Below are 25,309 nucleotides of genomic sequence, written 5' to 3' on the forward strand. Positions count from 1 at the left end.
ATTATTTTGCAGTTGTTTAAATCTGGCTTGTGAGCTGGCAAAACTGATTTTTAAAAAGCCAGAATCAAGTATATTTACATTGTCCTTGTTTGACAAACCAATTTTCCTACAGCTACTCTCATATGGAGATTTATGTATCTGAATTTACCTTTCTGTAAACAAAATTTGAAGAAAATTTGACAGGCTAAAGTTTCACATTTGAACCCAGTGGTTATTATTACTGAGCTAGATATCATCAGAATCTGGTACAGATTGGATGTTAGACAAAACTGTTTCATGCCAACATAAGCATTCCTGGATTCTAACAAGAATCATCATTCATTTTAAACAAAATACCCAGAAAACTAGTTGTTATATGTGCTTATCACAGACAAAAGGAGGTCCATGATGAAATTTAATATTGTTATGACACCAACGGTTTTAAACTAAATTAAATAAAAAATTAAAACCACTAAACTTTGTAAATTCACCAGTCTGTTTCCTTGTATTCTATGAATACAAAGTGCAAATTTAAAAAGAACATTATAAATTAAATCCCAAATAGTCCAAACAAGTTTTATTATAAGTCTAAAAGTATACAGTGTTCTGAATGAATTCCTATGGTGTTACAAATAAATTACAGTCTTGAATGTGCTAAAGTGTCAGTAGCCTTGTCTGCTAATGTTTCAACAAGCTAGCTTGATGTATCACAATGATATAATCCAGAATGTCCATGAATGAATTCACAATTATTCCAAAATAGTAATTTTGTCCTAAAGTCAGTGAAATTCCAATGAACGTTTATGTACATGCTGTTAACAGGATAAGTTTCATCTATCTACTACTTTTTGCATTTTTATTTTTCAGGCTGGCTCACTGAATACACGTGTGGACCTTGCAAACAAAAGAGCCAATAGAATTCTGCGAGATCAATGAGGAAAATAATATAAACAATGAGAGACTTATTCCAATATTTGATTTAATCATTCTTTAGTTATGTGATTGTGTGTATTTATGTGCCTCGTGTTGCCCTATTTAACATAGGGAGATTTAATCCTGTATGATATATATTGGGAACAAGTTGTAAAATCTTTTTAATTGCATAAATTTTAAATAAACTTTGCTTAGCACCCCAGTATAATTATTTTACAACATAAATGCCAGCATTGTACAGTAGTACCATGTTTGTTTACTTACATGATTGCTAACTGGATACACTAATACCATTTGATGCTGTAATATTAGCAACCACCTTTGATGCTTCATGGTTTGGTTAAGATGCTAATGTTACGTGTGTACTGAAGAAATTGATTATATTGAAAGCAAGGTACATTTTTATTCCAACATTTAAGTAGAACAGAACTGTTTATTGTTATTGTTCCTTACTTTCTTTTGCAAATGGCAAGAACATAGTATTCATCACTTTGCCCATCCATCACTTTCTTTTCTGTTCTGTAACTTTCAGTCAGTCTGTGATTAAGGAATTAAACATAGTATTCTATTATCTTCAAGTTCAAGGTCACTGCTTAATCCTTTCATATGTCCATTGCACTTTCCCTTCTGTTCCCCAACATCTATGATGTATGCCACATTGCCATTATTAGAAGGAATTTACCTCATGTGGATTTTGTTTGAAAAGTCCGGATCATGGCTCAGTAATTTAGATTTTCTGTCTTACTTCCTGTACTGCTATTTAGAGCCTTGTAAGATTAAAGGACAAAACTCAGTCTAATTACAGTACCACCATTAAAAGATATAGGCACAGTTAGGTACTTGTCTTCAAAATCAAGGACCGTCTTTTTAAAGTGTTTTCCTTTACACTTTCCATTCCACTGAATAATTATTGTCCAGCTGATTGAAAATAAAGGGATACAATTTAGTACATCAGTATGTCATCATTTGCATGTAGGTCACATACAATATTAGTGGTCCTATCTTTAAAGTCAGTGTCATTTTATAATATGTTGAATTTTCCATTTCACTTTGCTTTCTGCTCTTGAATTTTAAAGCCATTTGAGATGAAGGGATGAAACTTACAATAACTTTAGAGCATCACTAGAAGTGTGCCCCTGGTACCATTTTCAAGGTTGTTACTTTTCAGTATGATTTTTTAGTATTTTTCCTTTTGCTTTCTGACTTGACAGCTGTTTAAGATAACCAGATTATATTTGGTATGTTTGCATATTGTCACTTAGAAATGTGTTGCATTCCACATTAGATCATAAAAGCATTTTGAGATACAGGAATTACATTTCTCAGTTTGGTAGTTTTGTCTTCAAAGTCAAGGCTGTTTATTATTTTGTTATCCATTTGTGGCCGTTTTTACTCTACAGTTCTGTCTTGAAATTCACAAGTAAGATTTAATTATCATGAACTTCTGTGATCCCACTATGATAGAGGACAAGATTTAATGTGCTTGTTTACCTCAGTGAAGTTACAGCATACTTAGGACTGTCTTAAAAAACAGCCAATTTTTCAAACATTTTAGCAACATTGGTAATGTTTTTTGTTTTCTTAATTTATCAGGCTTGTTAAATTTTGAAATTTGTTTCTGCAGCAGTTTATATCAGCATGGTTTATTTAATGTGTTTGCATCTCATCTTGGAATTAAACTCGGGTAATGCAGTTTTTTAAATGGGACCAAGAATGAAAGTTTCATCTACCATTATTGATTTTTCATTGCATTAAAGAGACTAAATATTTCATGTCAGTAAATTGCATTTTGCTCTCATGGGATGCAGGAGATGGGGTTGTTTTATCAACATTCGTACAGTCATATAGTAGATTTTAGATCTGTAAAAATAGAACCTTGACTGAATTTTTTTTATATCAAATGCATTCTTCATCTTTTTGCATGCCATATCATGTCTGTTGCAGCCAAACACTTAAAGATTTGTTATCCCTTAACAATTCTATGGCAATGCATCGATGTCAAGTTCCATCGAGGAGGCAGTGAATACCCTACACTCAGAGAGAAAAAAAGGATAAATAATAAAAAATATGAGTGTAAAAATGTCTCAAAATAATTTGTATTTATTTTTAACTTTTCATAATTATATCACAAATTACCCCTTAAATCCTTTTTTTTTTCTTCTCTATTTCCAATTCTAGAATTTCATGTGCAGTATTAGCCATTGACATGAATGCCCTATTTTGGTCATATTCTGTTATTATGATATCTGGATGCAAATATAGAGGATGTACATGAAGTGGCAAATTTAATCAAACAACAATTTGTATAACATTAATATAATACTTGCATATAAATAAAACAATACTGATTTACTTTTAGTTGATTTTCATTTTGTAAATACAGGTTGAATTAATTTTTCGCATTGCTCAAGATTTTTGATTCTTACAGATGCAAAATACAAGAATCTTTGTTATTTTTGTTAGCTTATTAATATTATATTTTGTGTGTCTTTACAAAAGGAATTTGGTTCATGTGGTATAAAAATATGTCTATGTGTGGAGGTAATGTTCCAAGAATGTCTAATTATCCATTATGTAATTTCAAATCTATGTTATAAAACGAAAAGGTGTATGACTTTGTGTAGAGGTAAGGCTCCAAGCATGTCTAATTATCCATTTTGTAATTTCAAATCTGTGTTATAAAACGAAAAGGTGTATGACTTTGTTTAGAGGTAAGGCTCCAAGCATGTCTAATTATCCATTTTGTAATTTCAAATCTATGCTGTAAAATGGTAAAACATCTGCAGCTTAAATATCATAAATCAGTTACAAAAAAAGTACAAGGATAAAGCAATTTTTTCACCACGATATGGCTTTCTTAAAAGAACAAAAACTGTAACCGCAAAAATTAAACTACAAGGAACCTTGATATGGCAAATAAGCAGAAGGAAAATCATCCATATTCAGTCATCATGAAGGCTTTCATTTTGTTCCTGTACTGCAGTGCAAGATCAGCTTTGGTTCCTACTTTCATCTCCCATATAATTGTATTGTGCTTTATATAGTCACCTGCAAGTCGAGTCAAACTGCAAACAAGAAAGACTCGGTTCTACAGTAATGCACCTGCAGAATAGAGTCTAGATTCTGCCGATTACTCCTAACTGCAGTGGTAGATCTGGGTCTGTGCAGTTTGCGAGTATATAAAGTATTTTCTTTCAGTGCTATGGCTTGGTATGTAAGTATAGGTTTAATGGCACACTAGCACAGTCCTGGCTATGTAGTGCTTATTAAAAGTTAGGATCTTTAAAAAAAAATGTTAAAGAATCTCTAACTGTAACAGATTTAAATTGTTTTAAGCAACAGTTTTATCCACTGGCATATACGGGTATTCAGTACATGTCTTGAAATGGCTTAAGGTGTTTATTATTATGATCATGTTTATGGAAGCTTTGTATAACATCACAGTAACTTGCCAAGTGGATGACTGATGGTAAATATGCATTATAGCTTGCTGCAATCCCTGCTTACTGGACAACGTACACTTTGCTGCCATCCCAGCTTACTGGACAACATACACTTTGCTGCCATCCCTGCTAACGGGACAGCATATAGTTTGAAAACAAATGCGGAGTCCAAGAAACTTGTTTAGAGTATCTATAGAGTTTCTATAAAAGACTGAAAGCTTGCATCTTGAAATTTCTTTTATCATTTCTGAAATAGTGAAAAAGGCAAGTTGCTGTGTCTTACATTTTCCTCCAACATGAAAATGCTGCCGTTGCTTAGAATAATGAGGTCCGGAGTAGATATGTATTAAGTATAATAAATAATAATTCTACACATGAAGGAAATTGTAATAACAATAATGACATTGCTTTGTGTATAATTTAGTACAAATTTCTCTAAATTTAGTACAAATTTCCTTATACTGACTTATTGGCAGATCAGAGATAACAACACCTACTGATTATCACATAAATTCTTACAAAAACAAATTTGTTTTCATTTGACAATTACACTGGTGTGATACTTAAACCAGTTTGAATTAGTATGAATATTGTATACTGAAAACTTACATGAATTGAAACATTTGGAAGATATGCCCATTTGGATTTTTTTTATGTTGTGAAGTACTGATAAGCTAAGTGGTGGACATTAGACCAGAATCTCTGTCAAGTTTATGATTGTGCTTGTAGTAACATAACACTTAATACATTTTCTAGTGATAATATTGGTCAGCGGCACATGGGTATTAGTACATGTGTGGCATTTGGTCAAAGGTTGATTTACATCCTCCAAATGTCCAATTAAAGCAGCAATTGTTTGCTCAGGTTCAATTTTGTGTTCTGGCATTCTATCTAATGGTATTCTGTTTTATATATGGATACCAGTACATTTCAGGCTTCATTGCTTGTCACTTATGAGGAAACAGTATTCCATTAAATGTGAATTCACTGCCATTTGGTATTGTATGTTTAAACTCTAATTGTTAGTCATCAAGTTCCTAACACTTAGTACCAGTAATTGGAGTTTGTTGGTTCCACGTTTTTACCATATTACATTTCATGTTCATATAATGTAATACACAGTGAACAATAGCCTAAATTTTGCTGTGACTGTAAGCTATAAGGGCCAGTTTAAAGCCTGTCTTTGTGCAGTATTCAAAAACTAGTATGATAGAAAATTCTCATGCTTTATTTATAATAATAATAGTACTTTATTTGCAGAGGGTGATTCATTTAGTCAAGGACTATTCTCCTTCAAGGCCCTCTTAAGAAGAGTGTAATAATGTGCATTATATGAAAGATAACAGTAATTGCTATTCATTTTAATGTGTTCAGTATTAAAATATTATATATATGAAACAAATACATATTCATGATATGTTTTCTTAAATACTGTAATTTTTATAACTGAAATGAGAAAGAAAGAAACACTTCCAAAATTCCATTTGTAGAAATGGCATGATAAAGTATTCATGACTAGATGTCACAATTAATCAATTAATATTCATTAGAATTACTTTGTTTTTACAGTCTCTGTGTAGGTATATGGTAGTTATTTCCCTACGTGATTTATGAACCATTTGACAGTATTTGCTGTTTTAACTTGCCATAATATGCCTGAGAGTCATCTAACATGGTTGTGGCTTTTGGAAATAAATACTGTAAACAAGTAAAATAACTTTCAACAATGTGACAAAACTGCTTAACCAATTTTGACTAAATTTAAGAGGGAGTATCTAAGGATTCAGTTACTCCAGGCTTGAGATGCCAATCCACCAAGCAGTGATTGATACCACTGGGTATGGCCTGTTCTGTAAATTTAAAGTGATCCACCAATTTTGATCACTGATGGCAGGTACTTTTCAAGCAATTGCAGATGATGTCAATCTGCCTTTCACTATTACATAAAACAGTTGTTGAACTCGACTTGCCATGACCCTTGTTGAACTTTGCCATTTTTCATGACCCTGGTACCTTGTAGAATTTGACCACTTTTTATGATCCTAGTACCCTGTTGAACTTTACTACTTTAAATTACCCCAGTAACCTGTTGACTTGACTACTTTTTGTGACACTAGTACCCTGTTGAACTTGACTACCTGTCATTACCCCAGTAACCTGTTGACTTGACTACATTTTGTGATCTTCGTACCCTGTTGACTTGACTACTTTTTGTGATCCTAGTACCCTGTTGAACTTGACTACTTGAAATTACCCCAGTAACCTGTTGACTTTACTTTTCGTGATCTTTGTACCCTGTTGAACTTGACTACTTATCATTACCCCAGTACCCTGGTTAAGTCTGCTTCTGATTTTTTTCCCCAAATCTGTTTACCAAAATATATTAAATACATTAATATCCATTAATTATCACTTAAGAGTGTAAGACTGCTGTTGTCGGTATACAACTTTTTATTTTATTATTTTTGTCGAATTAGTCAATCGTGGAGTTTTTAATTTCTGTACGATCGTTTATATTGGACTTGTTTTTTTATTGTAAAGTAACTGTACTTTTGTGTAGGTCATTACTGTCTCGTAATGGCCCTGTCCTCAACAAATATCAATCACCCTCTACCTTTTTGTTAAGTTCTACCACATGTAGCCTTAAAAAAAAGGCTGAAATTCATAACTATAGATGACATTTGTTCATTATTATTAAATTGTGTAAGGTACTCAGAACTCACTATAAATAATGCAAGTAAATATTTAAACCATAGACATTGTAGTGTATGTGGTGTTTGTTTGGCCTAGGAAATACAAATAACATGCACATTACAATATATACAAGCATTTTTCAGTATAAAGATAATTGTACATTATAAATGTGAGATTTAATCATATAGAATTATATAAATAAAGTGTACCATGTATATAGAGATATATATGTAACTATTCTGTTTAATTATAGATTTATCTCCATTGTCCTCTTTGTACATCTTTAGTCGTTTTCTCCATGGAATCACAGTTACATCACTAGATTTTAAACCTTAATAGAAGCTGCTACTAGATTATCAATAAACACCTTATCAAAACAAGACTTTTATCTTCATTTTGCTGATCTGGCCAAATGCCAAGCAAGTTTATGTATCAATCGTGTGTCATCCATCAGTCAGCATATGCTTGTTGCCATTCCGTTGTGGTTGGGGGGGGGTTCATTTCTAGGCAGATTTTGTTATGTAAGATTACTCTCTGGTGTAAAACTTTAAAACATAGGAGTTACTTTCCATCCTTTCTCTGACTAAAATTTCAAAACATATAATTGTACATCGTCATTAGCAGATGTGATGCATACTGAATTGGAAGTCCTACCTTAAGGAAAAAGTCGTGTCTCAATATTTTATGTTTTCCATCACACTTTCCTTTCTGTTGTACACCTTTCAAGCAATTTGAGATAGTGTATCAGAGGAATGAAATAATGGTATACATTTGCAGCATTATTAGGTGTGTAGTGTATCAGAGGAATGAAATAATGGTATACATTTGCAGCATTATTAGGTGTGTAGTGTATCAGAGGAATGAAATAATAGTATACATTTGCAGCATTATTAGGTGTGTAGTGTATCAGAGGAATGAAATAATGGTATACATTTGCAGCATTATTAGGTGTGTAGTGTATCAGGAATGAAATAATGGTATACATTTGCAGCATTATTAGGTGTGTAGTGTATCAGAGGAATGAAATAATGGTATACATTTGCAGCATTATCAGGTGTGTAGTGTATCAGAGGAATGAAATAATGGTATACATTTGCAGCATTATCAGGTGTGTAGTGTATCAGAGGAATGAAATAATGGTATACATTTGCAGCATTATCAGGTGTGTAGTGTATCAGAGGAATGAAATAATGGTATACATTTGCAGCATTATCAGGTGTGTAGTGTATCAGAGGAATGAAATAATGGTATACATTTGCAGCATTATTAGGTGTGTAGTGTATCAGAGGAATGAAATAATGGTATACATTTGCAGCATTATCAGGTGTGTAGTGTATCAGAGGAATGAAATAATGGTATACATTTGCAGCATTATTAGGTGTGTAGTGTATCAGAGGAATGAAATAATGGTATACATTTGCAGCATTATTAGGTGTGTAGTGTATCAGAGGAATGAAATAATGGTATACATTTGCAGCATTATTAGGTGTGTAGTGTATCAGAGGAATAAAATAATGGTATACATTTGCAGCATTATTAGGTGTGTAGTGTATCAGAGGAATGAAATAATGGTATACATTTGCAGCATTATTAGGTGTGTAGTGTATCAGAGGAATGAAATAATGGTATACATATTAGGTGTGTAGTGTATCAGAGGAATGAAATAATGGTATACATATTAGGTGTGTAGTGTATCAGAGGAATGAAATAATGGTATACATATTAGGTGTGTAGTGTATCAGAGGAATGAAATAATGGTATACATATTAGGTGTGTAGTGTATCAGAGGAATGAAATAATGGTATACATATTAGGTGTGTAGTGTATCAGATATGGATTCCTATCTTTAAGGTCAAGACTCCGTCTTAAGTTTTCTGTCATGCTTCTGGATCTGGCTTCTAACTTTACAACTTTTACATATTACAGAGATGAAATGCGGTATAATTCTATATATCATCTTTAGAAGGTGTACTTGTATATAGAAGGCGTGTTGTTGTGATACATATGTGGTCCTATCTTCAGGGTTACACATCAGTAATTTAAGTTTTCTGTCTTTGCATTCAGTAATTTTAGAAACCCTTTTAGGGACACTATTATGTATACTTATACATTATAATCTGAAAGTGTCTCATATACCATAGTGGGGGATGGTATCTGCCAAGGCATGGTCATGGGTATATATAAATTGCCATTATTGTGTTGCATACCACATAGGAAGTCCTACATTCAGGTTTTGGTTATGGGTCTGTTTTAAGTTTTCTTTCATCCTTCCCATTCCATTTTATTACATTTCAGCCATCTGAGATTAAAGGATGAAACTCGCCATAATTGTCATGCTCCACATTGATGTCCTATCATCAAGGTCACGGTGAGATTTCAGTACCATTTATTTTCCTTCTCTGCTCAATAAATGATGAGCTATTTAAGAAGAATTAAATTTGGTTCACCTATATTTTGTCATTATAAGATGTGTTGAATTGCACATTGGGGTCTAATCTTCATATTCAAAAGCCACATGAATATATTTTAAAGCTGTGTTTGTTTCAATCTATTAAAACCTGTTCGAGATTCAGGTAGGATATATGGTACACTTGTGTTCCTCTATTTTAATGCATCTCTTGTAGCACAGTCAGCATTTTTTTTAAACTTAAATTAAATGAAATATAAATTAAATCAAATATACATAACACACACCACCCCTCATAAAGAAAAAGAAAGATTTATATGATAAAGCTTTCTTTTTACCATAGATTAAATATATACGAGGTTAAAAAGAACTCGTATAAAGTATATTAACTGTACATGAAATAATACATTGTTATACAAGGAAAAGTGCATCTGCTATTAAATTTATCTTTTCCCTTGATGTGCCTGATGTCAGTATCGTATTCCTGTAACAACAAACTCAACCTTAGTATTTAATTTTGCCGACAAAAGTAAGGGGGTTGTGGTTATTAAACACAATAATCCAAGAAGGAGCTAAATTAATGTAAACTTCAAAATGTTGTAATGCTAATATCAAAGCCAAACATTCCTTTTCGATTGTCGAATAATTTCTTTGGTGCTTATTTAATTTCTTAGAAAAATAGCACACTGGCTGCTCAATACCATTTTCGTCTTCTTGAATCAAAACTGCCCCCAACATCACTTGCATCAACAGACAGCTTAAATGATTGGCTGAAATTTTGAGCTGTAAGAACTGGCACGCTTTTAAGTATGGCTTTTAGCTTGTCAAAAGCCTCCTTACATTTTTCAGTCCAAAGGAACTTGTTTTTCGTACTAAATAAATTTGTCAGGGGTTCAGCAATTATAGAAAAATTGGAACAAAATCTCTGATAGTATCCAGCCATACCTAAAAATCACATCAGTTGCTTTTTATTTACAGGCACAGGGAAATTCAGAGATAGCCTTGACCTTAGCATCAATAGGTTTACCTTGTCCATGTCCCACAATATGTCCTACAAAAGTTACACTAGCATGGCAAAACTCACTTTTTGTCAAACTTGCATCTGTGAGTTTGTCTTAGAATGTCCGAATTGTTGCTAACTGTTCCAGGTGTTATTGTAGATGATGACATCATCGATGTAAGCATCACAATTGTCTCGACAAGAGGTAATCATATTCATGAGACGTTGAAAAGTACTTGGCGACCCTTTCATCCCAAATGGCATTACTATATATTGATAAAGTCCATCTTGAGTCACGAATGCTGAAATTTCCTTTGCTCTTTCCAATAGTGGAATCTGCCAAAATCCTTTCATCAGGTCAAATTTGGTGACATACTTGGCATTTCCAAGCTTATCAATACAGTCATTGATTACTGGTAATGAAAATTAATCTGTTTTGTCACACTGTTCACCTTCCTATAATCAGTACATATGCGGAAAGTTTTATCTGGCTTTGGAACAAGTATCCATGGCAAACTCCAGTCACTTTTACTGGGCTCTATAAAATCATTCTCCAGCAAATATTGAATTTCTTTTTTCAAGTATTCCTGTTTCAGAGGGTTCATCCTGTATGGGTGTTGTTTCACTGGATTCGAATTTACAATTTCAACATCATGGAAAATTTTGTTCGTTCTTGTAGGAACAGCTGGAAATCAGTGCTCATATTCAAATTATAACTGTTTATGTTCATTTCTTTCTTGCTCTTGCAAATGTGAAAGTTTCTGGTCCAGATCTTTCATAATTTCTGAATTCCGATGATTTGTCACGCCAGTATCAGTAGAATCCAATGATATTAATTCACTTAAATTTTCACTGAGTGGGAAATTAATTGCCTGTTTAACCTGGCTATCTCTTTCAATATACTCCTTTAGCATGTTATGTGGGAGAGTTGTATTTGTTTTTGCCTCCCAGGAGTATTTATGATGTAATTTAAATCATTTATTTTCCTGTCAACTGTGTAGGGACCATAATACTTGGCCTGAAGAGGATTTTGTGGTATGGGCAAGAGATACAGGACTCTATCACCAAGTTGAAGACTCCTTTCCTTTGAGTTTTTATCATATCTTGACTTCATTTTTGATTGAGTAGAGTGCAGATTTGCTCTTGCGACCTCACAAGCCTTTGACAACTTATACTTACAATTGGAAACATAATCAAGAAGATTAATTTCCATATCTTTATTAGAAAGAAGTTACCTTTCAACAACTTCACTGGTCCATGCACAGTATGTCCAAAAACCAGTTCAAAGGGACTGAAGCCTTGAGATTCTTGAACTGATTTTCTAACAGCAAACAATAGTAAATGAATGCCTTCATCCCAATCTTTACCCGTATCAAAACAATACGACCGAATCATATTTTTCAAAGTCTGATGAAATCTTTCTAATGCCCCTTAGCTCTCAGGACGACAGGCAGAAGATTTGAATTGTTGGATGCCTAATTTGTACATAACTTGCTGGAAAATTCAAAACATAAAATTTGAGCATTGATCAGACTGGATAGATTTGGAAGGGCCAAATTGAGTAAAAAAAACTTCATGAAAGTTTTAATATACCTCAAAGAAATTACCTCTGGAAAGCAAATTTTTAGTAAATTGTGTTTCTCCGAGAATACTTATCCGATCACATTAACGTTAGGGATATAAGCCTGCTACTTCTCGAATCCAGCCCTACTAAAAGACGAAAATTCGTCTTTTCTGTCTATCTCATATAGACCAAAGGGCAATAACTCTTGCCCCTTACCTTCCCTTGCCACCGCCAGGTGTCACTAGTTTTTTAAACTGAGCGATATATATTATACGAGGATGCTCGCATAGCGGGGTGGTTGGGAGGGTTTTTAAGTAATGTGATCGGGTAAGTATTCTCGGAGAAACACAATTTACAAAAAATTTGCTTTCTCCTTCAAATACGTTCCCCGATCACATTAACGTTAGGAGAATCAGTAATAGGAGGAGGGAATGCTGAGCATCCTACCTCCACCCCGGGTACCTTCTAGGGAATGATGGCTGGTTTCCCCATTTGAACGATAACCCGTTCTCCTAATTTCATCAGCAACACAGCCTAGGGTCCCGTGATATGTGACCCCTATATACGGTTAAAAAGATAGTTATTGAAATCTTCTTACCTACGAAATTTCACTGGCAAATCCAGCGAAGCTGATAGGCTGTGCTGATTGTTTTAAATGGGTCTGGTGGTCATCTGGGCTGCCAACACCGGACCTACCAGATTCAAGGTTTGCCTCTGCGAAGCCAAATCTCTGAGATAAAAACTGGAGAAGGTTGACTCTGCATGCCAGTCAACAGCTTCTATTATATCTCGGATCGAAACATTGCGTTCGAATGCCAGGCTCGCCGAGATTGCTCTAATCTCATAAGCCGTAATCTTCATGAGGCGACTCTGATCTTGTGAGACCTCAGAGTACGCTGAGCGTATAACCCACTTCAGCCATGAAGCAAGGGCTTGAGGGGTGATATCCCGTTTACCAGCTTTGACCGGAAGAAAGAGGCGCTTACGTGTGTCCCGACATGCCTCTGTGCGTTTTAAATAATGCTTGAGTGCACGAACAGGATCTTGCATGGCTGCTGCTCTTGACTTATCTATGGAAGAGAGCGAGCGAATGATGATTCTTTGATTGCCAATGGATGGTAACCTATTTTTGGCTACAAAGCCTGGTTGCGTCAGGAGGACCACCGAACCATCTGATCTGAACTGAAGAAAGTTAGGTCACTGGAAAGGGATGTAACTCGCTCACCCTGCATGCTGAAGCTAAGGCTATCAAGAAACATGTTTTGTATGATAATAGCTTTGACGAAGTGTGGGCTAAAGGTTCAAATTTGTCTGATTGAGCCATGTTAAAACCCAGGACAGATTCCATTTTGGAAACAGGGTGAGGGATTTTGGTGGATTGAAATCAAAATTGGCTAAAAGTTCTGATAGAACTTTGTTATGCTCAATATCACATCTACCATGATGGCGGAATGTGCCTGATATCATGGAGCGGTAGCCTTTGATAGTAATTGGGGCCAACTGTTTCTCCTCGAAAAGCCAGAGAAAAAAGTCGGCCAGTTGAGGGGTTGAGACACTCAAAGGGACGATGTTATTGATATGGCACCAGTCCCTGAAAACACGCCACTTTCCCTCGTAAGCCTTCAGAGTGGAGGGCCTTCTTGCTCTTGAGATTCTCTCCACAATCGAAGGTTTAAATTGCTTGTCTCGCAAGGCTGCCCGGACAAGAGCCAAGCATGAAGAAGAAGACGGTCCGGGCAGGGGTGGAACACCTGTGACCGCGGTTGTTTTAGAAGATTTGGGCTGGTTGGAATCTTTCTGGGTAGATCTATCGCTAGATCGAGTAGATCGGTGACCCCAGGACTTGTTCCATCTGAGAGGGGCAATTAGAATCATCCGACAGTTCTGACCCCTTAACCTCTGGATTATTTTCGGTACCAAAACTGTGGGAGGGTAGGCGAATGCTTCCAGCTGATTAACAGAGCGTCCACGGCCCAAGCCTCTGGGTCTGGAACCGGAGAAACGAAGGTGGGCAACTTGCGATTCCACCTTGTCGCAAAAAGATCGATCATCGGACGCCCCCAAAGTGTGCAAATCCGAAGAAAGACTGATTGATGGAGTGACCATTCCGTGTGAATCACTTGACCTTTCCTTGATAGAGTGTCGGCCAAGACATTGAGTCAGCCGGGAATCTGTCTGATTTGTTTGTTAATGTCGAGGTTGTCGCATCAACGTAGAAAGTGCCAGATCAGAATGCACAGGTCTGGTGATTTGGTGCCCCCTTGTTTGAGGAGGTAAGTCACCACCACAGAGCTGTCTGACATAATGAGGACAGTTTTTCCTGAGAGTTGATCCTTCCAGAAATGAAAGGCATTGATGACAGTCCTCATTTCTAAAAGGTTAATGTGGAGAGACCTCTACCCTGGCTCCCACGTGCCGGTGACTGTAGCGAAGTCTGGCAACAGGTGGGCACCCCAACTGTAGGTACTGGCGTCGGGTCATACCGTTATCTCCGCTTGGGGCATCTCCAGAGAAATCCCCGTGGACAGCCAACCGGGGTTGTGCCACTGACGCAGGAACGATCGTATCTCGGGCGTGATCATTATTGTTTGATTGAGGGGACTTGAAAAGGGGCGCCATTGTGCCAGTAACGTCATTTGTAAGGGACGCATAAAAAGACGGCCAAGCGGGATCAAGTCCGCCGGCACATTGAATAATCCGAGGAGTTGCAAGAATTCTCTCGCTGAAATCCACGTCCTGTTGGAAACGGACTCGACGAGTTCGATGATCCGGATTACGCGAGCGCGAGGAAGCTGTACCAGATTCAGATCGGTGAGAAACTCCATAACCAGATGGACAAAACGCTGAGATGGACAGAGATCAGGCTTTTTCCAGTTCACGAGAAAGCCTAGATGATCTAAAAGTGCTAAAAGATCGTTTCTGCCTTTGAGCAGAATAGAACTTACCATATGTTTCTGGTGGATGTCGTCCAAGTACACTGCCATCCCTGTAGATGAAGTCGAGCGGAACAGGGTGACGACGCAATCAATAACCTTGGTAAAAGCCCAAGGGCTGATGTTGAGGCCAAAGGGTAGGACCTGGAACTGATAAACCGCGTCGCGGTAAGCGAATCGGAGAAATTTCCATGACGCGGGGTGGATAGGGACGTGAAAATATGTGTCGGTCATATCTAGACTGACGGCATACTCGTCCCGCCAGATGGAAAGACGGATTGATCTTGCCATTTCCATCTTGAATTTCGGTGGTAAAATGTATTGGTTGAGGCGATTCAGGTAGATGATCGGCCTCAACTTGCCTTTTGTCTTCTGGATAAGAAACAGCCTGAAATAAAACCCCGGCGATTGCGTTTTTTTTCCCACAATCTCCACCGCCCGTTTTTCTATGAGCGACTGTATCTCCTGTTGTAGAAAGGTATCCTTCTCCCGATCGGACGGTACGTCCGTGAAGAGGGGAGCGGAGGACAGGGGAGGGGGTTGGATAAATGAAATCCGAAGTCCCTCCGAACTGACCTGGATCACCCAATCGTTCTGAGGAAAAAAGGTGGTCCAATGGTCCTGAAATTGCAGGAGGCGGCCGCCCACAGGTAGGCTGTCCACGGGTGGTGGAGAGGGTATGTCAATTTTTAGAGTTAGGAGGCTTGAAGACGGAGAAACTTTGTTTCTTACCGCCTCTGTATGGTTGCCTCCTAGCTTGATTAGACTGTTCTCTCCTGGCATTGGGTTGGGATCTATACTGCACATTTGTTGTAAGGATCCCTTGTCCCTGGTCCGCCAATCATCCCTCCGCTGTGGCAGGGGTTGATTTTTTCTAAACGCCTGCGAGGGTTGGGCGGTGAGTTGGAGGGGCAGTTCCTGAGCTGCCTGCTTCCGAACTTCTTCAATTTTTCCTCCAAAGAGTAAAGGCGACCCAAATGGAGTCATCCGTAAAGCCAGAGTATGATGGGGCTTGAGCGACGTGGACCGCAGACATGCGTCACGTCGTATCAGGTCTAAGTTGGCAGAAGCAGTCAGCGCATTAGCCATGGAATGGTGAGCTGTCCTGTTAATAACTCTAGCAATCCGGGCCATCGCTTCCCAAGCGTGGTCATTGTCAGATTTTTCTGCGAGTCAGAAAATGGCTAATGAAGCCAAGTCTAACATTGAAGACGTAGCGACTACGTTCCGGACTAGCTTTGACGTGGCATGGAACACATTTTTGTCCACTTTGTAAAATAGTGGAGCGGACATGTGAACTGCTGTCATATTTTTGTCCAGGGCTGGAAGATCCATACTGAAGGCGTCTGAATGAGTTTTGTACCAGCGACACGAGAATGTCGCTGGTACTTGGCTTTCTGAAAAGAACGCCTTAGCATTCCCCGAATCACCTATTCGTTCTGATAGACAATCATTGATCTCCTTAATTTTTGCCAACTGGGGAAGGAGCCGGAAGGACCGCGTCTCTTCCTCCCCGTCAAGATCTACAGACGCCTTAACTTTGTAGTCTTGAGTGGCAGTAGGAGGTGGAGGGCATTCTGAAGTTGCCAACACCCTATAAATTTCTTCCACTGCCGCCTTGAAGCCAAACTCAGTCCGTTCCATGGTTGGATCTGTGTATGGCTGATTTGCAGGAGTTTCGTCACCCTCACTGTGTGCCGAGTCGTGTTCTATAATAGCTTGCATTTCTGGATAGAGCATACCAGGTGGCATAGATGACACGATTCCGTCATCCTTAACACTGTCACTAACTCTCCCTTGTGGATAAGCCATGAACATATGGACGGACGGCCCTGCTGGCTGGTTTGTCTGGCTTGTGGTCGGTCTGAATGTTGGCGACGGTCCTGCTATCACCGATACCGGCTGCTCCAATGGCCTGGCTGGACGGACAGATTTCCACTAAAATCTCCGCCATAGTATTGGTATGTTGCCGGCGGTACAGCTTGATGGACGGATTTATCACTAAAATCCCCGTAAGTCATGTTTGGTTGGACCGTTTTAGCAATAGGGTCCCCATGCTGGGACAGCTGGATGGCCGGTGATGTAGAGGTTGTATAAAGAAATGGATCCAATGGATCCGGTAAAAACCCCATGCGTCCTGACTTACAGGCCCGAAGGCCATGCTCGGACATGTGGGAGAACTTATGCCCACTGGGCAGCCTAAAATTGGGGGAACATTCCCCCAAAGAGTCAGAAAAAGCTGTGGAAGCGAGCAAGGGAAATAAGGGTAATATCTGGCCTGACGTCAATAGCTGCGTCATCATTTCCTGGACCAAACGACGCATCTGTTCAAAGCTGGACTGTTGTACCCTGTCAACATTATTTTCCTCCATTGCCGCTGATGTTACCGTGGCTGACGGTTGCAAACGACGAACTTTAAGTGAAGAGGGGACCCCAACATCCCCCACAAGGTTCGCAATGGAGGCTGTCTTCGGATGTATACTGAGGACATCAATGCTATCTTTCTTCGACTTATTCCGTCTATCCCTCCCTTTTGCTGCCTTCTGGACTTCATCAGCCCACATTTGCTCTGTCCAAGTATTACACACGCTGCATGGTATAGATGATGTACACTTGGTACATACAATACAAGAGTCATGGTTGTCTTCTTTTGCTTTGAACTTTTTGCATTTCATGCATTTGGTTGACATTTCTACTGAAACGACACAAGAAAAGAAAACAAAGCACAAATTATCAATTCAGCATGTTATTAATTCACTAATACCACAACCGTTACTAACGGAGTAAGCGAAATTAGTCAGTGTCGCGTTAACTCTTAATTGACGAATTCTGCGATAGCGTGTGTAACATGGTCTTCAGTAAACAAAATCCGTAAGAGTGACAAAGTCACTCAATTTTGAAAAAAATTGTTAAAATAATGTACACAACCTGTAGAAGAATGATTGTCCAATGCAATAAATCCAAATTTAACTTCGTATGGTCCAATTTAACGCTAAGATGGCTTGGATTGTTTGGAGGTATAATGTACGTGTTATCAGTACAAGCGAAGCTTAAAAACTAGTGACACCTGGCGGTGGCAAGGGGAGGTAAGGGGCAAGAGTTATTGCCCTTTGGTCTATATGAGATAGACAGCAAAGACGAATTTTCGCCTTTTAGTAGGGCTGGATTCGAGAGGTAGCAGGCTTATATCCCCAACGTTAATGTGATCGGGGAACGTATTTGAAGGAGAAACCTTGTTGACGCATGCATAATGGTCAACAGGTATTGGCTACCTGACTTGGTCTTAGGTAAGGGACCAACACAATTTACCATAATTTTACTAAATGGTTCGTCAAGGGCAGGAATAGGTTGTAGATAAGCCTTAGGTATTTTCTTATTGGGTTTTTCTACCATTTGACAGATATGACAAGATCTATAGTATTTACAAACATCACTTTTAATTTTTGGCCAATAAAAGTGAGTCAAAATCTTGTGATAAGTCATATTAATCCCTAAATGACCAGCCAAAGGAGTTTATGGGCCAGACTAAGTATTTCCTGTCTGTAAGGTTTTGGAACTACAATTTGGTAGTTCACTGACCACTCATCACCAGCATGTACCTTGGGAGATCTCCATTTTCTCATAAGAATTCCATTTTTAATGAAATAACAGACAGGAACTTCAGTGGCTTCAGTTTCACTAATGGCCCTTTGAAACAAATAGATCTCTTTATCTTTTTCCTGTTCGACAAGAATTGTCTAGTAATAAATGAATGCCCTCAACGGGTAAAAAAGACACTGTGCTGACTGTCACTGGTCTTGAGACTAAGTCTGATGACATTTTTACACAGTGGAGAGGAACATTAACAAAGCCACACTCTACTCCCTGAATAAGAACATTTTCATCAGAAGACTTCTCAGAAAAAGGCAAAGTACCTAATAACAAAAGACTCTGAGAAGCTCCTGTGTCCCTTAATATTTTTAATAGGGATAGGTTTAGCCGAATCACCCAAGAGTGATATTGAACCCATCGATATGAATGGTTCATAATTCTCCATAATAAAATCAGACGGGTTTATTAGACCCAACAAGTGTATTGCTTCAATTACATGACCTTGACCTCTTAGAAATAAGAGCATTTGGAATAGGTCTGTCTTGATTCTGATGCCTATTTTTCTTGTTTGTAGCAATCAGAAATAACCTGTCCTTTCTTCTTACAATAGGTACACATAGGAAGAGACAAGGATCTTTGGTCAAGCTTATCGGAAGCTTGATTTTTAGAAGTTGTGCCAGTTTGAGATTTAGAAGGGCTTGTATTAGGCTGAAATACTTTTCTGCCAGAAGACTGTTGAGTGGAAGTCTTATTTACAAAAGGAACTTTATGAGTTAAAGAATACTCATCAGCAGCACGAGCAGCATTTTCCAAGGTTTTGATCTGATGCTCGTCATGATAAGTCTTAATGTCACTATGGACACAGTTCTTGAACTCTTCAAGTAATATAAGTTGTTTAAGACTCATAATCTTGTTCAACTTTCTTGGCTAAGCACCATCTATCAAATAACTGCTCTTTTTCTCTAGCAAATTCAACATGAGTTTGTCCAGCTTCTTTTTTTATAATTTCTGAATTTTTGCTGATAAGCTTCAGGGACTAACTCATAACCCCTTAAGACGCATTCTTTAACCATATCATAGTCACCACTTTGTTGAACTGACAGTGAACGTTAAATATCACTAGCTTTTCCATTAAGTACACATTGTAATAATTCAGTCCAATGCTCCCTTGGCCATTTCTAATTTTCAGCAACTTTTTAAAAATAACGAAAATATTTGTTTACATCTTTTTCTCTAAAAGGGGGCACTAACCTAATATATTTTGCAACATCGAAACTTAAATTTGTATTTGAAGTGGGAATGTGCTTTTCACTTGCCAGCTCCATTTCTTTTATTCTAATTTTTTATTTCCTCTCTTCCTTCTCTTTTTGCATTTGCATCTCTTTCTCTCTTTCTTCCTTATCTAATTGCATTTGCATTCTTCCTCTCTTTCCTCTCTCTCTCTCTCTCCTCTTTCTCATATTGTAACTGCATTTGTTTTTCTTGTAACTGTATTTGTCTTTCTTTTTATTTTTCTTCTGCTTGTAAATGCAGTTGTTCTTTTTCTTTCTCCAATTGCAACTGCATTTGCATTTGTTTTTCTTCATCTTTCTGATGTTCCAGCTTCCTCAACTCCCAATTCCATCTTGTATTTTAATTCTAATTCCTTTACTTTTATGTTAGAGTCTGATAAACACTTACTGATCGAAACCAAAGCACTTTTATCCCAAACATTCTTTTCTACCAACTACTGGACCACAGTATTTTTTATTTTTTGTTTCATTAAGGAAATGTTTACCTCAGAAAGTTCATATTTTCTGGCAAGTTGAATTAATTCATCTTTTTTGAAAAGGTCTAATTGGTTCTGGGTAGAACTTGAAAGAAAGGTTTCCACTGTTAAAGCCATTTTAGAAAAAGCTTGCCGATTTCACTAAAGATTTCAAAAACATGGGAAAATTCAAATTTCAAAAAAACAAAGTTTTCTTAAATATCTAGCCAAAATTCATAAATTCGAGGATGAGCACCCAATTCTTATGTTACTTGTTTAGGCTTTAATAAACAATAACAAAAAAGAGTGAAAAGAACAAGCTTTTTGAAAAATTTAACAAATTATTTATTTCCCTGGAAAAATGCTGGAAAAATGAAAAAGAACTTATGGTTTTAAGAATCAAATCCAAAAATAATCCAAGAATAATCCATGAATTAAATTTTAGAAGTCCTAATAATGAAATGTTCTAGTGAATTCAAGTTCAGGTCCTGATGAAGAATCCAAAATGGGAGGCAATTACGTATACTGTAGTCAGTATGGTGTTGTATCATCTACAGTTCTTTTTTATTCCACAGTCAATAATATTCCGGTTTTTGAATTTCAGAATAAAATTTAAATAAATTTAGCTGTCAATTTTTGTACAACTTTTATTAATCTCAGGCATACAAGAATTTTCAAGATAAAATTAATTATCATTTTACTTAACTAGAAGCAAACTCGTAACTATCTGACCAGCATGTTTTATGACAAAAAAAATAGTCTGTTTGTGGCATGTTTTATGACAATGAAATATACAGCTTGTTTACAACTGGTTTTATGGCAGTACAATATACAGCCTGTTTACAGCAGGTTTTATGACAATAAAACATATAGCCAGTTTACAACAGGTTTTATGACATCAATAAAATACATGTCATTGACCTGTTTATGGCAGGTTTGACATCAATAAAATATATGACCAGTTTATGGAAGATTTTATGACATCAATATAACAGAATTGAAACCAACTGGGCTTTGGACTAAATGAATAACATAAACACTGTGAATGACGAGACTTGGACATTGTATGATAAGATGATGACACAAAAATAATAAATGAAACAATCGATGCAATACCCCACTCTCGCACACACCCTACACACATTCACAAAAGAAAGATATATATATATATATATATAATGATAATGACGAGGATTGACATGATGATGACACAGTGCTGAAATTACCAATGATAATGATGACGACGGTTTATATAACCGATATGCTATATAAAATGAAACAAAATATAGTTCTGACCCACGCTGGGTGCACTCTGGTTCAACGTCCCAGTTTGAATGAAGAAAAAAAATTAAAAATATCACAGTTCCACTTTGGCTCAACTTTCCAGATTCATACTGGCTCAACTTCATCCTCCACCAGTTTCAGACTGGCTCAACTACACCCTCCACCAGTTTCAGTCTGGCTCAACTACACCCTCCACAAGTTTCAGTCTGGCTCAACAACATCTCCCACCCATTTCAGTCTGGCGCAACACCTCCCACCAGTTTCAGTTTGGCGCAACAATGCCTCCAACCAGTTCCAGTCTGGCGCAACAACACCTCCCACCAGTTCCAGTCTGGTTCACCTACACCTCCACCTCCACCAGTTTCAGCTACAAATAGATGAAACTGGTTGTGTATAATACAAAATACGCAATTGCACAAAATACTAAAATATACTCAATATATGTATATGAAATGAATAAATATCCACTCAACAAATGCCTATAGTCCATTACATTATATCAATGACCCTAATGGTTTATACAAACAAACAAACAAAAATACATTAAACTCACACTTACATGTGACTTTCTACTCTGAGTCCTACACGTGAAATGGAATAAATTCTAACAGTGAATTGTCTGTTAAACGTGGTTATTTTATCTATTGAAGCTGTATCAAATTTACGATAATAATAAAATAAGTGTGTCACAAACACAATGAAAAGCATAAATGTACAAGGAAATAAAAATTATTTTAAGTTGTCACTTACCACTATGGCTGTAGTTTTGTGGTTCCAAACTGACACTCCGTGACAAGATCCAAGCGATGATGTACTGCTTGTAGTAAAACCGTACTATTTATAATATAAAAAAACAAGATGTTCAAGACCCAAGGGTAAAGTACCCGTGCATGTCAAGAAACATGGGCATCACGCTATGACTGACCTACAGCAATATGTACTCATTGAGTAAGTATATGTCAAGGTAATAAAACAAGCTACTCTAGTTAATGCTGTATGCATCGACAAAGTCAAATATGCATTGTCATCGTTTAATGCAAAACCAAATTATTTTCTTGCCTTATTCCGTGACAATCAAGAAAATCAAAAATAATTTGTTACCTTGAAGTTGTTACAAAATACAGGTAACTGAATGCCCACCCTCCAAATAAATTTAGTCGTTGCCTCTCGTAAAGGTATTTGAAGCAATCAATAAATTTCTTAGCTAAACTTAATTTTACAATGAAATGACCAACTTGGACACCTTTTATTTGTGGATTCAACATATTCTGACCTGATGCATCCTAATGTTCAGTATACTTTTACTCAAGGTTAGCATTTTAAAAGTTTTTATAGTTTTATTTTAAGCATGTTGACTTACGATAATTGCCAAATTAGCACTGCAAAGTATTTTAAGTCTGGATGTAATAAATAAATAATGCATTGCAAAACTTCATTTAATAAGGTGCAAAATCTAATTATGAGGGCATTAGTGTTAGAGAAGTGCAGTATGGTTTACCATGGTATTTTGTTCCTGTTGTCTGTAGTATCATACTTTTGCACTGTACTGGTAAAGCATGGTCCCATATTTTCCAATACACGTTTTAACATAGCATCATTTGCAAAACTTTATAATATTATGCAAAATCTAATTATGAGAGTATTATTGTCAGAGGTGCGCAGTATGGTTTACCATGGTATTTTCATCCTATGTAATACAACACCATACTTTTTCACTGTACCGATACTGAAGTAGTTTCCATCAGTATGGACTGCATGGAAATTCCTGAGTATTCATGTTACGAATTTAATGACATTAGAGATATATTTTCATTTTTCATGACAATTTTTAAAACATTAATTTTTTCTGCAAAATGGTTGTCTTTGTTACAAATTAATTTTGAATATTAAATATATAATTATATTTATAATCTATTAAGAATATTTTTGGCATAAGTCGCATATGCCAGCATGGTGGCTAGTGGGATGTTGTGAAACATATTTGAGCAAAATCCAACTTTTGGAAACGTTTAGGATTTCTTTTAAAATGTCATTTTTTTAATTATATACTAGCGTATGTTAATGTGTTAAGTATGTGTATTACTTTGTAAGATTAGGAATCATCTGAAGATAGTAGACATGTTTTCTGTTTTAATTTTACATAATTTCTCAAGTCCACTAAGCATTTTCTAACTTGTTGAGTACGTGTTTTTTTATGTTTACTGGCCCTATCTGATAAACATCTTCCCTGCATGTTACAATCCCACTCAAAGTCAATACTTCCTACTTTTATTGACAAGCTCTCTAATGTCAATATAATGTATTTCACAAGGTGTCAAATATAATGTATATTTAATCATTCCACTTTAGTTTCAGTATAGGATTACAGCTTATACTTCAATTAACATTGACACAGCAAATTAATCTACTATAGGACTCACGGTACTAATTCCACTCCAATGGTAAACATATGGAAACACTGTCATATTCAAAATTCAATAACTTAAAATTTATGGGTGCTGATAATGACACCTATAATTTTTCGTGCACATCTAACCTTGGTGCAAGCTTATGTGTGGAGAACACCATATGACCCGCGGCAATTTGTTTACATACATGTGCATGAAACACGTGTTATTGATTCTGCACCAAATGAATCAGGCGCTACTTTCAGTATTGAGTACTCCTGAGTCAAGCCTGTAAAAATGCTAAAATTGCATCAGTAGAAATTTGTCAATATTTTTTTTACATTACATATAGGACAAGCTCTCAAAAGATATTTTTCCTAAAATTTTAATTTTCATTATTAACCAATTATGGACCACCAAACCTGTAAATACTCTATCATTTCTTCACCCATTTCTAGACTGGTTCACAGTTCTTCCGTATAATTAGTACCGTGTGTCCTATAACCAGATTTAATTTTTTGGGAAAAAGTTGTATTTTACTCCTTGATATTAGAGCATAATTGTAAGAAAGAATTGGCCATGCTTCTGCATGGATAATAGTGCAATAGCATTTTATGTGATACCAATATCTATAGTTAAATTGCATCCGCATTACATGTTGCTGTGTTGTATTGTACTTATTAATGGCTTATTCTTGTTATTAAAATAATTGTTTTCTGCCTTTGTATCTTCATGTTATCTTTCTATGGCATGCATGCTACACAAAAGAAACACAAGCATGCTGACATCAGCAAGTATGACATCACAGGGTATCAAATTACATGACGCATTGTATTTTCATCTCTCACTTGCTATAAGACAAGTTTTAAATGTTTTAAATTTAAAAATTGCATTTCTTTTCTTGCTGACTCTCACAGAAATAAGATACAGTGCATCCCTATTCACATCAATCAAACAAAACAAATAAGTGTGCCACATGACAGGTCAAAATGATAAGAGGCCATTGCCCTTTTGTGACTAAAACAAATACACACACCCATGAAGCATCAAGAGATGCTGACATTCCAAACTTATTTAAACTATCATCACATGTGATTCATGACCCCCAAATGTTAATAAAAAGATATAAAAGCCAAGGAAGAGTTCCATAAGCTTTATTATACTGAATAATTAAATAACATAGTGCTACTTTTTAGTATAAAACTATGGGGAAGGGTGAATAAGCAAAGAATAGAGTAATTTCTTCAAGCCTGGTAATGTTCCCCACAACTGGGGGGGGGGAGGGGGGATGTGTATCAACCCAAATAACACATCAACATGAGGTATGTTACATAAGGACAGCAAGAG

At 36.5% G+C, this 25,309-nt stretch overlaps 1 protein-coding gene across 4 annotated transcripts in view; it reads left to right on the forward strand.

Moving 5' to 3' along the window:
- Nucleotides 1–7,429, forward strand: part of LOC149804767 (synaptosomal-associated protein 25-like) — a 100,308-nt gene extending 92,879 nt beyond the window's left edge. For all 4 annotated transcript variants that reach the window (XM_089944221.1, XM_089944197.1, XM_089944203.1 and 1 more), the window contains one exon: nucleotides 847–7,429. Coding sequence is in view for 1 of the 4 variants with exons in the window: in XM_089944203.1 (XP_089800329.1) it covers nucleotides 847–915 (69 nt within the window). In the remaining 3 variants the exon portion in view is untranslated. The remainder of the gene's footprint in view (nucleotides 1–846) is intronic.
- Nucleotides 7,430–25,309: the final 17,880 nt, after the last annotated feature.

This window comes from Sinohyriopsis cumingii, chromosome 2 (genome assembly GCF_028554795.1).
Source record: "Sinohyriopsis cumingii isolate HCF-2022 chromosome 2, ASM2855479v2, whole genome shotgun sequence".
Lineage (NCBI taxonomy): Eukaryota > Metazoa > Mollusca > Bivalvia > Unionida > Unionidae > Sinohyriopsis > Sinohyriopsis cumingii.